General features: G+C 36.5%; 2 protein-coding genes across 5 annotated transcripts; one reads left to right on the forward strand and one right to left on the reverse strand.

The window, feature by feature from the left end:
• Nucleotides 1-8,490: 8,490 nt before the first annotated feature.
• On the forward strand, nt 8,491-11,084 carry LOC148913023 (uncharacterized). Of its 3 annotated transcripts, XM_089026920.1 has the most exons (4): nt 8,491-8,786; nt 8,987-9,180; nt 9,309-9,478; nt 9,670-11,084. In XM_089026920.1, the coding sequence occupies exons 1-4, from the start codon at nt 8,771-8,773 to the stop codon at nt 10,850-10,852; spliced, it is 1,563 nt and encodes a 520-aa protein (XP_088883046.1). In that variant the 5' UTR covers nt 8,491-8,770; the 3' UTR covers nt 10,853-11,084. The 3 variants fall into 3 exon arrangements, with proteins under 3 accessions (XP_088883046.1, XP_088883044.1, XP_088883045.1); XM_089026918.1 differs by lacking the exon at nt 8,491-8,786 and having other exon boundaries at nt 8,853-9,180; XM_089026919.1 differs by lacking the exon at nt 8,491-8,786 and having other exon boundaries at nt 8,853-9,180; nt 9,309-9,472.
• LOC148913024 (uncharacterized) lies at nt 10,896-13,316 on the reverse strand. Of its 2 annotated transcripts, none has more exons than XM_089026921.1 (3): nt 13,021-13,316; nt 12,595-12,741; nt 10,896-12,512 (listed from the first exon to the last, which is right to left on the reverse strand). In XM_089026921.1, exon 3 carries the CDS (start codon nt 12,462-12,464, stop codon nt 11,178-11,180), a length of 1,287 nt encoding a protein of 428 aa, XP_088883047.1. In that variant the 5' UTR covers nt 12,465-12,512; nt 12,595-12,741; nt 13,021-13,316; the 3' UTR covers nt 10,896-11,177. Both variants share the same exon structure in this region, with proteins under 2 accessions (XP_088883047.1, XP_088883048.1).
• Between the last annotated feature and the right edge of the window lie 1,720 nt (nt 13,317-15,036).

Here is a 15,036-nt window from a genome sequence, read left to right on the forward strand (position 1 = left end):
TGCAATTACAAGAACTTTCAAAACATTACTCGTGTCTATTAATTTCCAAATTGTACTCGAGATCGTGCGATTTCCTATACAAATTTATCCACTTAAAGCGACTATCACCCTTCTGACAATATTCACAGTATTAATTCTATATGGGGTAAGATGTTGAATAACACTAAAAAAATATATAGTTTAAGTGCAAAGTGCAAGAGGACCCTCAAGCGCAACTTCTTGAAGTCTTAAAGGTTTTTCCATGCCATGTGCTAAAAATGCTAAAATTCAAAATCATTTTAAAATCAAAAGTAAAATCGTTTTTAGTGGCAGCGCTCGGCAGCCGGACGCTGCCACGATCCTTTGCGCGCCCTGGTTATCCCGGCATGCACTGCGGTTTACCAGCGTGTAAAATTATAGTAGATATCTTCGCGAATTCCTTCAAAGTTATTATGAGAGTAAGTTTAAAACAGTTTGCGAATCAAATGGACGAAAGAGGGGCGCCTTGGAAAAACGATGAGAGACTCAAGGAGTCGTTGGAGGATTATGTTCGACAGGGCCTGCAAAGGCGAGAGATGCTAGATTCATAGAGTACGCGTGGAGTCTTCGTTCGCTCGACCGACGGCTTCGTCATTTTGATATTTATTATAATTGCGAAGACATCCTAGGCTATAGGTCTATGCACAAAAAAGTCAGGCAGGAGCACGGGCTCTCTTAATTATAGAAATTTATAATGATCAATATGAAGAAGGTTCATGTCATTTTATGGTATATCAGAAAGCCAGTTTTAATAATACAATATCATGTAATACATTAGCGAATTTTTTAATAAAAATGTTTTGTTCTTTAAGTGCTTGCATACATGATAAGCACAAATTTGGAATATAAAAAACCAAGGCGATAAATGTATATTTTAGAATGCAAACAATATAGAGAACAATATGCAGAGGGACTTAATTGCCGTCATGTCCGAAGTCCATACGATGACCCAGAGGATGTCTCGGGGTATGGCATGAAGGCACTATTTTTTCTCCTTTTTTTTGGAACTAATTATCTCATTAAAGTTCGATTCCCACCATATTAAGAATATTCTTTTTCTCTCCGTATTCGTTTCCTCTAGCCTTAGATCCTTATTTTGATATTAATATCTTTTATAACTGACTTTAATTAATTCAAGAAAATGAGGTTTCCTTTTTTTTAAGGATGTTTTTTTTTTTTTACAAACATTCAGCATTAACACGGTTACAGCGCGACGCGCAAAAATATGACCACAGTTAATGTACTCGCGGCTATGTTAGTCTTTTTAACTCGTGGATACGCGAAGCGTAGAAACGAGTTATTGCGATGGGTCTGAATATGAAAAATGTGTCACTCGCTCACTCGCTAAGATGTTAGCAGATCGATAACTAAACGTTTATCGAACGTCTTAAGTCATCTGATTACGAACGTTACGCGACCCTGACAAGCACTAAGCTCTTATTTATAATAGACTACTTTCGCTATTTATATATGGAAAGGATCTGCTGATGTTCCATGTGGGATATTTCTCTATAGCACTTGTGGACGCCGTGGGGAACCCCTGTGCAAGCGCACACTCGCACATAGTTTTATCTTCGGATTATTCATATCAAGAGAATCAAGGAAAGATGAAAGTTGAAGTAAAATCATACAATTAATGCCTGAAATTAAATTTCAAAGAGTTAACCTTTTTTTCTGATGTATTAAAATAAACAAAAACGCTTACGTACTACGTCAACATTTTGATTTTTCAGAAGACTCGTAGGGCGAGCCGGATGCATCGAAAAAAGCTCTTTTCATAAGAATTCGAGACGAAAGTCTGATTTCAAGCACTGGAGGACTTTATTCTCCATAGAGACAGCTGAAAGTCACGGCGGTATTCAGCAAAAAAAAAAAAAAAAAAATCTTATAAACTCGATCGAGCGAAGTTTTATTACTGATCAACAGTTGCATTTGTATAGGAAATCGCATGGTTTCGAGTGCATTTTGGAATAAATTTGTACGAGCGGGTTTTTAAAAATTTCAAAATTGCACGAGCCCGATATGGCGAGTGTTATTTGAGCTTTTTGAAAACCCGTGAGTGCAAATTTACTCCAAAGTGCACGAGAATACCATACGATTTCTTGTTAATAATATAGATGCAAAAATTTCCAACGAAAATTAGATAAAAAAAAGACGTGTTGGAAAAAATGCACGAAGCGAAGAACTCGTTTGTTTTTGTCGAAAATCGGTTTGCAAAACATTATTTCATTTACAAAACAGGAAAGAAATATGAATAACAAAGATTACTTTTGATCTTTAAAAAGTAAAAACTTTTTTTTTTAGAAATCATTTTTTTCATCTTCAAGACTTCAAATATTTGACATTTTTTGAGAAAACAAGTAAGCATATTGCGAAGAAATTCTGCAAAACTTACTTAATTCATCAAATATCCTCTTTTTTCAATTCCTAAACACTCAAATTAAAGTTGAATAAGCTGCTTTCTTTTTACAAAAGTATTATTTACCTCTTTACGGATAAAGTAGACGAAAGCTCTTGAAGTTTCAACGGCAAGTTTCAACGTCTCTCGCTTCAACTTTCGCGTCAAGTGACCTTGAACAACTGTAAAATGGCCCAACTGATGTTTTCTTTCCTTCTTAATTCTCAAATAACAAGCAGCAAGTCCTCCTTTTGCCATTCTCAACCTTTTTTGCTGGTTTTCAACTGACGAAGCTTGACTTTTTTAACATTTTTGAATCCATTTTTAAGATGAAAACCCGCCATCTTGAATTTTCTGAGAACTTCCAGGGAGGGAAGGCTGTTCTGTTGCTATGACAACTGCTGTGATCTGATTGGCTAGTTTGAATTTCTTTTGTCTTTTCAACCAATCACTGAAAAGTGTTTCACATTTTTGCACTGGTGTTTCAGGAAAACAGCACTGCTCTCAACCAATCAGAAATGATAAATTTTTGCATCTATGTTATTAACTAAGTGACTTCTTTAATACTAGTAAGAAAATAATCAATGTAGATGTAGATCGTAGAAAAAATAGCAAAAGACGAAAAAAAAGAACAATTCCAATGGATTTTTGAAGGAAATTCGGCCAGTTTTGTAATTCAAATAAGCCGTTCTGAATAAAAAGTAAATTGATCGCCGCACATTACAAACAGCCGAAGCAATGTTCTTGTATGTTGAAATGTGCGAAGGTCTAACGAGAATTCGCTCCAATAAATAATCAGTAATTTACAGGACTTGGACGAAGACAAAATAAATAGCATTTCCAAACGATTTTCTATAAAATATTTGCTTAGTTCAGTGTAAATGAATAGTTTCGTTTAGGAACAGTGACCCTTGAAGGTCCTGTGTGGCTGTTTAATGCCTGTGTGGTTGTGTTCAATGCCTGTGTGGCTGTGTTCAATGCCTGTGTGGCTGTGTTTATTGCCTGTGTGGCCGTGTTCAATGCCTGTGTGGCTGTGTTTGATGTATGTTTGGCGATGTCTAATACCTGTGTGGTCGTGTAAATGCTGTGTGGTTGTGCTTATGCCTCTGTGGCTGTGATTATCGGCCTTACACGAGGCCGCTGTGATGGCTTATAAGGGGAATCTACCTCCTATCCATTGTGGGTCTCCAGTCTGGGCGAGTAACTCATGCTGGGTCACCACTACGGTGGGCCACCAGACGACCTATTGTTAGGCGTGTCGAAGTTGCTCTCTCCTGATCGGGAACCTATCGGTATCTCCTCACATCTGTTGGTTCTGGTTTTTTTCTTGCCTTATATATCTTTTGTCTGAACTCCTGTCCAGCCTGAATCTGATTCTTTCTCTGCTCTGGTATTGCTTCTTCAGGCAACAGGATTGGAATTTGACAAGTGGGAGGAGTTCCGAAGAAAGGCTTTGGCTATGTGGCTAAGCTCAGCGGTCGTGGGTGGATATCGATGGAGTTCCCGTTCAGGGGGGACAAAAAATCCTCATCTTGCTAGAGGGAAGTTAGTTCAATGGGCGAGGTCTCTGATCTGCATAATCTTAATAATAATAATAGTAATAATAATAAATAATAATAATAATGATAATAATAATAATAAATAATCTCATCAATAACGTTCCCCATAATAATAATAATAATAATAATAACAATAATAATAATAATAACAATAATAATAATAATAATAATGTCTTTATTATGTGAATAAAACACATATCTATATTTACAATTGTACCACTAAAAACTATATAAATTTAAGAATTAAAATAAATGAAATTAAAATATATCAATTTCCTAAATTATTAAAAGCTAATCCATTTATAAAAATTGCTTTATACCGCTCTGTATTAATAAACTTAGAGACCCTCAGGCCTTCTTAGTCAAAGGCATTCATCAGAATTTTCAGTTCAGGAACTTCTCTATTCATGCCTAGGTTTAAGGGCAGGGTGGAGCATAACCCAGTGTAAAACTATATCACGTAGAAAAAATTTGCGAGTGATGATGAATTATTATTGAAATTTGTTGGGTGATATGTACTAAGTTATTATTTAAGTAAGGATTGGGAAAGAAGGCTTAATACTTTAGAAGAGTGCTAAATCGTACTTGCTTTGTAATAAAGGCGTAGTAAAAAGGATTCGAGTTGTCATTCTAATGGTGCATGGGTATTTGTATATTGCTTTCAGCTCGAAGCCGTTGAGCTGCGCCACAGCTGTACTTGCGATGGTGATAAGCGATGCCGTTTTTCTGTCTATAATGATAACTGTATTGATAACGATAATGATAATATTTTTACTTATACTTATTGGCTTTTATCCCTCAATTTTGAGAATTATTATTGCTACAAATTTACTTATTATTATTATTATCAACATCATCATCATTATCATTATCATTATCATTGTTTGTATGTAATTACGTAATTCAGCCCATATGGGCTGCGATAAAAATTAAATTTTCAATAAAAATCTATCTAGATATATCTAAATCTAAATGAATAAAGTAACACAAATAAGGCTTTAGGCTTAATGTTAGGGTTAAATAGGGGAATGCTGTAAAACATTGCCCAATGACTCCAACGTTTTGCGTAAAATAGTGCTATCGGTGTGCAACATCCCAATTCCGTTCATTTGCTTTCATTTTCAGCACACAGAACAAGACATTCGGGCCTGGTTCACGACGCCCGAGAGGACGAAGGTTGGCCCACAAATGACAACTGTTCTCAAGGAGGAGTATGTTCTGTTGGCTGAAAAACAAAACTTTATCTCAGAAGATCGTAACAACAAATCTACTCTACAACTTTGGTCTGCAAGGCTCCAGAGCTCCAGAAATTTTAAACTCTGATATCCTTTAGAGCCTTGGCGGCTATTGTTTGCATTAAAATCCTTTGCAGGTAGATCGTTGCGTTCTAACACGGAGGTGCCAATTGCCTGAATCTGCGGTTCCACCCGTACAAAACAGAATTATTACTCAGTATTGCAGCAACACTTCATTAGTAGGGTAAAACTAATCTGCCTCATTTCAGCCGACGAAATACGCCTTTTGACTTCTAATATGCCAAATAAAAAGACAAAAATGATAACAACACTATTTTTTATTTTTTATTTTGAGGAAGAGTCAAACCTAGGAGGAAAAAAGATGATGATTCGAAATAAAGGTAAGATACAACAATCGTAAACGTACATTTATCGTATTCCCACATGGTCTAGTGGTTGGGATTTGGCGCTCTCACTGTCGTGGGCAGAGTTCGATTCCCGCTGTGAGAAAAAAATTTTGAATAAAGGTAATTAAAAAAAAAATTGCGTTGCAAACAGAAGGAGATTGGAAAGTTGAAGAGTATTAATGTGAGGGGAAACGGTGCTTGAGAAAGGCGTCGAGAAAAATGGCAGAGACGCCTCATAGCTCGTATTGTAGCCGAGTACAAGAGTTGGTTTCTTGGGATATTTAGCAGTTGCATTGTGGAGATCCGTAAGGAAAACTATTGGAGAAGTGCTGGTAGCCGGGATTTGGGAATAGTATAAGGCTCTTGCATTGCGTGCATGCAAGTGGTGGATTCGGGGAGACGTTGTGAAAGTTGGGTAAAGAAGGCAAAGTCTGGATTTTGGTTTGTGGTTTCGCACGGCAAAAGACTGCGTGTGATGTTAAGTGTTGATGATAAGCTATTGTATTGAGATGGAGCCTGAAAAGAAATAATAAGACATGGCTTTACTAAGTCTTGCAATTGGAATAAGCACTTCTGAAAACCTTTATCGAGGATCCATTGGAGAGCAAGTGTGGATTTTGGGTTCACACGGGCAAAGACTGTGTGTGATCTCAACTGTTGATGGTAAGGTATTGTATAGAGATGGAGCCTGACGAGAAATAACAAGACGTGACTTTTCTAAGTCTTGTAATTGGAACGAGCACAACTTAAATCCTTTAAGGAGAATCAATTTTACTTATTGGATGAAGTGGAGAAGAAAGGTTTGCGTTCTGGATTTAAGGTGGCTGCCTACTTTTGAACGTTCGATTTGAGCCCACGATGTGCGCGCGCTCAAAAACCGCTGAAAAATCTACAAGATTTTATTGAAGAACCATACGCGTTTTGAGCTTCAACAGGGATAAACCCTCAAATTTTGCACGGGACTCTATATTTTTTGATAGCTCATTCGAAAAAACTCCTAAACATCTAGGTTATATCAACATTTTAGGAAAAGTTTAAATCAGGAACACGTGAAAAAATAGATTTTTGTAGGAATTTTTGTTCGACTTTATGAGATTTTTTAAGAGCACCGAAACTACAAAATATGACAAATCAATGTCTCTCTTTGTCTTTTTGTCGAAAATAGCCATGTATTATTGTAAAAGGATTGACTAGCCTTCATTCGTGCAATCATATATTCTGCAAATAAATATTATCTTATTAATCTTTATTTTTTTCTAATCACTTCCGGTGGCGCAATTTTTACTTCAAAAGCTCGCGCGTAGGCTTCCATTAAATGCTGATTATCTCGAAAACGAATTCGGGACACACTATTTTTCTTTCCAGATTTGGAATCAGCATTAAATTTCAATTCGGAAAATCGAAGTTCTCTTTGTCTTAGGTTTGTTTATAAGTGTTCCATAGCTTTTGTTTCACCCGTTTCAGTCTAAGTATTTTCGTCGTTGTTTCGTCATTTAGTCTTGTCCCTTAGGAGCTTTTGTACGCCTTATATACGCCCTGTATGTAAATACTTAGTTAGTTGGTGCTCGCAGTTTCGTCCCTTCGTACACAAATGTAAGTTATTCGTTTCCATATATTTCTTATCGTTTTGCAGTTTAATGTTTCGTAGTTTTTCCTATTTGTCATACTTACTAAGTTATTTATCTATTTAATGTATTTGTCTAGTCTTTACCGTACGCTTTGCGTATGTGTATGGAATAAAATCAAGTATGGGACAAGCAGTGCCAACATAGGCAATCACCTTAAGGTCTCTCTTTTGCAGACCAATCAGAGTCGAAGACACTGTCAGGTTGGGTGTTTGGCGGGGGCGGGACATCTGTCAATTGATAACGCGAGGTGTCCTAAGGTGAACTCAATGAGAACAGAAATCTCATGTAGAACAAAAGGGTAAAAGATTACTTGATTTTGATTTTCGGTATGAATACAAACTGTGAAAGCATGGTCTATCAATCCCTTTAGCCTTTCTCATTGGTGCCGCGCTTAAAGTTCATAGCGACGTTTCTTTTTGATCCTACAAAGTCGGCTCTTCCTATCATTGCAAAGCAGAATTCGCCAATTGTTGGATTGTTCACACAATAATAGGAAACGTGAGCTAGGTTTAGACCGTCGTGAGGCAGGTTAGTTTTACCCTACTAATGAAGTGTTGCTGCAATAGTAATAATTCTGTTTTGTACGGGTGGTACCACAGATTCAGGCAATTGGCATCTAAGTCAAATTCCGTGTTAGAACGCAACGATCTACCTGCAGAGGATTTAAAGCAAACAATAGCCGCCAAGGCTCTAAAGGATATCAGAGTTTAAAATTTCTGGAGCTCTGGAGCCTTGCAGTCCAAAGTAACTGTTGTAGAGTAGATTTGTTGTTACGATCTTCTGAGATAAAGTTTTGTTTTTCACCCAACAGAACATACTCCTCCTTGAGAACAGTTGTCATTTGTGGGCCTACCTTCGTCCTCTCGGGCGTCGTGAACCAGGCCCGGATGTCTTGTTCTCTTGGGCGATAACTTCTTTACCTTTTTATCAGTACGTCAATTCATACATACATACACTACAATACATACACTCTTGTCATTCAGGGTCAGCGTTAAAAAAGGGTAATACTATAACCGTGCTGAAAATGAAAGCAAATGAACGGAATTGGGATGTTGCACACCGATAGCACTATTTTACACAAAACGTTGGAGTCACTGGGCAATGTTTTACAGCATTCCCCTATTCAACCCTAACCCTAAGCCTAAAGCCTTATTTGTATTACTTTATTCATTTAGATTTAGATATATCTAGATAGATTTTTATTGAAAATTTTATCGCAGCCCATATGGGCTGAATTACGTAATAGGCCCTTTGCAGCTAGTGGTCACGTGCTTGGATACCGCTTAGCAACACAAAACTGGAGAGCAAGCCTTCCAGTAAACAAAAGTTGTAATAGGTCAAGCACGCGTGGTTTTATACGATAGTTTCATCGTTCAAAACGCTTAATCCTTTTGCCCTATCTACAAACACAGTAAGATAATCTTAAATTCTCTCCTTTGGACTCGATTTTTGGTTCGAAGTAACGATATTCTTCGCGTTATCGCGAAAAAATTGTCACCGCCGGCCCGCTCGACGGCTGAAAAACATGGCGACTTCGCAAGGTATGTACTTCAAAACTCTCCTTTTTTTTGGTTTCTTTTCAATTATTGGACTTCTAAAATCTCTAAAATAACAGTTTAAATTGTGAATGGTGATCGATTGTAATTGGACGGCATTTTAATGGACGATTTGTTTATTTTTTGTGAGAGTGATTCCACGTCTAAAGTCAAGACTAACCCATGTTTACATATATTCGCTGTAGATGTTAGAACTCCCGACGAGCCATCACATACCAAGAAAAATTCTTCGTACCATTGTTGTGTTCCCTTGTGTAACGGAGATTCTCGATATCATCCTGATTTAAAGTTTCACCGCTTACCAGGCCGTGCAAGGGATGAGCAATTGAAAAAGGAATGGCTGGTGAAGATACGAAGAGATGTGGGCCCACACTTCAAGGTATATAGGAATCTAACAATATCAATGCACAATACGAATTGCCTGTGGATCTTTAAAAAACTGTAATGAAGATAAAAATAGTTGAATACAGTTACATTGTTATTAAAAGGACATTTGATTTATAATAGGTTAACAAAAGTACCAGAGTGTGCTCAAAACACTTCACTGAGGAAGATTACAATCCTCCCACTGATTCTGGACGTCAGTTGCTAAAAAGAGAAGCTGTACCATCAATCTTTGACTGGTCAACCAAATCCAAAGCAAGAAGAAAGATAATTCGACAAGTAGATAGGTTTAGGTAATGAATATCACATATTTCTACTTCAATACATTTCATTTAGACTTGACTGATGGAATTGTACTTGATGTTTATTTTGGTTTAAACCAAAATAATTTTATAATTTTAATAATTTAGTCTTTTATAATTTTTTATTTAGTGTGAACTGAGTGTGAACTGAGTGTCATCATAATTTCAAAACCTTTTTACAGAGACACTCAGACAGATGAAAGTGATGACAATGAAGATAATAGTCCCAGCACTTCTACAACCTTCAGCATGGATGACCTACAAGCACAAGTCCAGTCACTCAGAGCACAGTTCCAAGATGCACAAAAGCAACTTGAACAAAGTAGAAATGAAACTGCAGCTGCCCTCACTGAAATAAAAAGGGTTAAAGTTGAAGCTGCAAAAGAAATTGAGGACATTAAGAGGCAAGCTGCAGAACAATTAGCACTTAATAAATTTGGGCTTGAGAGATTTGGCACAGACAATGAGATCATAAGATTTTATACAGGTTTCCCATCCTATTTACATATTCAGTTCTTTTTTAAGTTTTTGCAGCCATGTGCTGCACAAATGACATATTGTTATGCCTCTGGAGAAAGAGAAAGTAGACCAGACTCAAGAAATATGCTTCTTGTGGATGAATTGTTTATATTTTGTGTACGCCTCAAACTAGGTCTATTCGGACAGGATTTAGCTCATAGGTTCCGAATACATAAATCGTCAGTTTGCAGGAAATTGATCACATGGACTAATTTTTTGTATTTTCTTCTTGGTAGTCAAGTGATCTGGCCTTCAAGGCAAGATGTTGATAGGTTTATGCCAGAAGGTTTTAAAAAGCTTTATGCAAGCACACGTGTCATTTTAGATTGTACAGAGATTTTTGTTCAAACACCTACCTCCCTACTACTTCAGTCGCAGCTTTATTCTAGTTATAAGAGTAATACTACACTCAAGGGTTTGATAGGCATTACCCCTAATGGAGCTATTAGCTTCGTTTCTAGCCTTTACACAGGGGGGATTAGTGATAAGGAAATCACAAGGTGCAGCGGCATTCTAGATTTGTTAGAACCTGGTGATTCAGTCATGGCAGACAAAGGGTTTGACATTGAAGATTTACTTAGGGAGAAGCGGGTAGAGTTAAATATTCCTCCGTTTCTTGAAAGTCAGGAACAATTCTCTGCCGCAGATGTTCAAAAAACAAAGACACTAGCAAGTCTTAGAATTCATGTCGAGAGGGCAATAAGAAGAGTCAAAGAGTACCACTTTTTTGATTCAGATGTGCCATTGTCCACTTTAGGTTCAGTCAATCAGTTATATACTGTAGCCTGCCTCCTTACAAATTTTCAAGGCCCACTTATTTTATCCAATGGTAATAATGAGGCATAGTGTCTGTAAGAAGTTGGTGAATGTATGATTAATGTGGCTTACATAACCCATTAGATAATCTTTAATGCAGGTTGGTTTATCATGTGTCTTGGATTGCTTTTTGTAACTATTTCAATTTGTTTGTAAATGAAAACTCAAAAAAAAAAACTAATGAACAAACACAAAATCTAAATAGCACAAATAAATATAATACTAATATGATATAAATATAATAAAAAATAAATTAAGATTATGAATTGATTTGTCATTAATAAAAATAATATAATATTTGTTATCATAAGAAATCTGGCCATGGTTTGAGAACAACAACAAAAATCTTAGTGTATTAATGTAAATAGTAATTGAAGAAAAAACTATCAACTTTGTCCTTTGCTTGCTGGAAAAACACTGAATCAAAATTAATTCTAGAGCAAACAAACAAATTTTCGTCAATGTAACTGAAAAAATCACACCATTCTAATCCTGTGAGTCCAAGCTGGCACTGGATCTGGTAATAATAAATGTCTGTTGTTTTCAGTTTGTACTGGTTAGTGTTCTGGTCCTTGGTGAGATACCTCACATTGTCAAATGATGTTTCCCCCTCTTTAACGACCTTTATTTCTAACAAGCCAAAGGGATTCTGACCATTATTTACGGCATCAAGGTCATAAACTTTCCTGTCTGGGCTACAACCTAGCCATGGGCACTTTGGGTGGACAATCAGCCCAGATGGGAAGAGGTTTACTCTTCCACCCTTTGCATTGCTAGCATAGACCATGGCAGCATGTGGTTCAAGTTCAATGCCTCTTCTCATTGCTGCAGTTTGTACAAATCTGGTGGGGTTTAGCTGATTGACAAGGGTGTCAAAATGTGACACCCGGCGAGCGACAATGCCAAATTTGCTTGCTGTTACCCTTTTTTTTCTGAGCAGGTGCCATACATCACTCTGACTTTGAGTGACTGTTTGCTGCTGCACTCTCAGTGATGACTCTGTTGTCACAGACAATGTTCCAAATATAGATTGTTGACGACTGTCAAGACAGATTGACACATTGTTATTAAATCTGTCCTCTGCACTTGAGAGGGGAAGCTCTGGGAAAGAAGTGCAAGTAAAATCATTTATGATGTAGTCAGTTGACATCTTTTGTTGATATGACAGGACACAGCCTTTTGGGACATTTCCAAACTTGCTCTGTACAAATGGGATATTGCCAAGTTGATCTTGATTGGGCAGAATGGTTGTAAAGAGAGGATAAGGTGGTTGGAAGCCATTAAAGTGCTCTTTTGTGAGGGTAGGATACTGGGTAGATGGGGAATACAAATTACTCTTGATATATCTACTGTACGAAGCGCCAAGTTGGGGTTTTTTCACTAGCACGTCTTGTATTTCTTTTTGTGCGATTTTGGATCCTCTAGGTATGCTCCAACGCTGCTTCATGCTGGTACATGTTAGCTCATCAGGCAATGTCCGATGTCCCAGTTGCTTAAGAAGGGCTAAATAGTAAAGAAGCCCGATCACATGATGGCAGTATCCACCTGCCCCGGCTACACATGAGCACAGCCCAGACAGCAATGTCAAATTGTTGTTCTGGACTGACACCTCTAAAATGTGCGGTGGTTCAGACTTCCTCATTGAGCGGTAACACTTGCATTTAACTCTCACGCACTGGTCGGTATATCACTAAAAAATTGGAAAAATTAGTGTGAATTGTCTGCCATTCATATCATAATGAAATAGAAAAAACATTTTGGCTATCAAGTACCTTTAACGTCATGTAAATAGCCTGGTTCCGCCATAAATTTGTACGCTTTCGAAGTGCTTGTGCAGCCAGACTTCTCTATAGCGTAGCTCCCTACATCATCGAAGGTGAGGGAAGGAAAGATAGAGATGTCTTGAGTTTCTACTTCATCTAAAACAAAAATAAATATAAAAATATCAGTACGAAGAATTTTTCTTGGTATGTGATGGCTCGTGGGGAGTTCTAACATCTACAGCGAATATATGTAAACATGGGTTAGTCTTGACTTTAGACGTGGAATCACTCTCACAAAAAATAAACAAATCGTCCATTAAAATGCCGTCCAATTACAATCGATCACCATTCACAATCTAAACTGTTATTTTAGAGATTTTAGAAGTCCAATAATTGAAAAGAAACCAAAAAAAAGGAGAGTTTTGAAGTACATACCTTGCGAAGTCGCCATGTTTTTCAGCCGTCGAGCGGGCCGGCGGTGACAATTTTTTCGCGATAACGCGAAGAATATCGTTACTTCGAACCAAAAATCGAGTCCAAAGGAGAGAATTTAAGATTATCTTACTGTGTTTGTAGATAGGGCAAAAGGATTAAGCGTTTTGAACGATGAAACTATCGTATAAAACCACGCGTGCTTGACCTATTACAACTTTTGTTTACTGGAAGGCTTGCTCTCCAGTTTTGTGTTGCTAAGCGGTATCCAAGCACGTGACCACTAGCTGCAAAGGGCCTATTACGTACAAACAATGATAATGATAATGATAATGATGATGATGATGATGATGATGATGATAAGGATAAGGATAAGGATAAGGATAAGGATAAGGATAAGGATAAGGATAAGGATAGCATTTTTCCTTCCGAAAATCGCAGTTTTTATCTCAAAGACCTTGATTATATGCCATAGTTTATCAAGAAAACGTCACAGATGAGAAACACGATGTCCGGTAAATGGTAAATTGTCAAGTTTTTAGTCTAATTTGGACAAAAACAAGTCATCGAGTAAGCTTACTTGGATAAAAAGACAGAGAAGGAATATGATTATTGTTTTCTTGTTCCAAGTCTATTTCAAGATTCTGAACTTGAAAAGCTCATCGATTGTCAAAATAATCAAGTAAATATAGTCATGAATGCTGTAAATTTTAAAAATCGCAATAAAAGCTATAGATGAACAAGCTTTACTCCGATCATGATGTAAAATACGTTACTTATTAGTTCTGGAACTCGCAAATTTTAGACAAATTTCAATAACGTGAGGTAAAACCCTAGATATGCCTTCGTTTGGGGATTTCGCAGACAAAAAACACAACAACAACAACGTAAAAAGCAAAAAAAAAAAAAAAAAAAAGGAAAACAAATTATTCGGCAACCACTTATTATTAAGAAGATTTTGAATACAGACTGAAGTTGCTTTAAAAGGCTAGTTTAATCACCTCCTGGTTTACAATTAAATATTTTCATCACTATTTAAAGGAATTAAATGCAAATTAGAGTGTATATTAGATTCTCTCTATTCATATTACTTTCATTTCAGTTCAATAATTCATCATATTATTATAAATGAAAAAAATCATAATATCATAATAATACTGATTATGTCTAGTGTGGAAGTACACTCCTTTGATTAAAAAGAGAAAATATTTTTTCAAGTGCTATAGCTGTAAAGTGGAAGTAAGGTTGTGTATAACAGTGAGCTGTTGAATTGTATAGTATGGCTAAGGTCTTGTTCTCTTTTAAACCTCACAGGTGAATACCAAAACCAAAGGTTGTGTTTTAAAAGTGCTTCCAAAGTTAATGTGGCATTTATAGTCAATGTCAAAAATGATTTTTCCCCTCAATTTCTAGCTTTTCAAGGTTTTTCCAGTGATCTCCCAAACCTGCTATATACATAATAATGTATTTCTCTGTATAAGTACTTTGCAGCACTGTAAATAGAAAAGTCTTTCTGAATTATTTTTGTCTTTAGTCATTATGTGTAAAAGCCTTCATTATTTTGACAGCAGAAGCCTTGCCATGTGCTGTGTCTTCAGTGTTTAATTTACAAAAAGTAAAGAACCAAAGAAGATAGATTTTTCATTTACCAGTCATACAAATATACGTTTGAGAAGACCATATAGAAAATAGACTGAAAAAAAAAATGTAGAACAATTCCTGAATTCAGTAAGGTAATTCTGAGGTTTTTCATGAAAATGTTTATTCACAACAATTCATTATATGTATTCATGGTAGCAGATATTAGTCTTTACAATGCTTCATAAGTATACCTTATGTTTTAATTTTAAAAGTTCATTGCTTTGGTACAGAAGATCAGTAGATATGAGATCAGGTTGTTGGGAGTGTGGTTATATCCTTGTCACACTTTAAAATGGAAGTATACATTCAGTGTGGCTCTAAGTCAAAGGTTATTTCTTTTCAGTTCCAGGTTTTATTTCTTGAAACAGCTCATATATT

The sequence above is a fragment of the Actinia tenebrosa genome, unplaced genomic scaffold, assembly GCF_029948245.1.
Source record: "Actinia tenebrosa isolate PJP-AT-01 unplaced genomic scaffold, QUT_ActTen_1.0 PGA_scaffold10__47_contigs__length_13832649, whole genome shotgun sequence".
Taxonomy (NCBI): Eukaryota; Metazoa; Cnidaria; class Anthozoa; order Actiniaria; family Actiniidae; genus Actinia; species Actinia tenebrosa.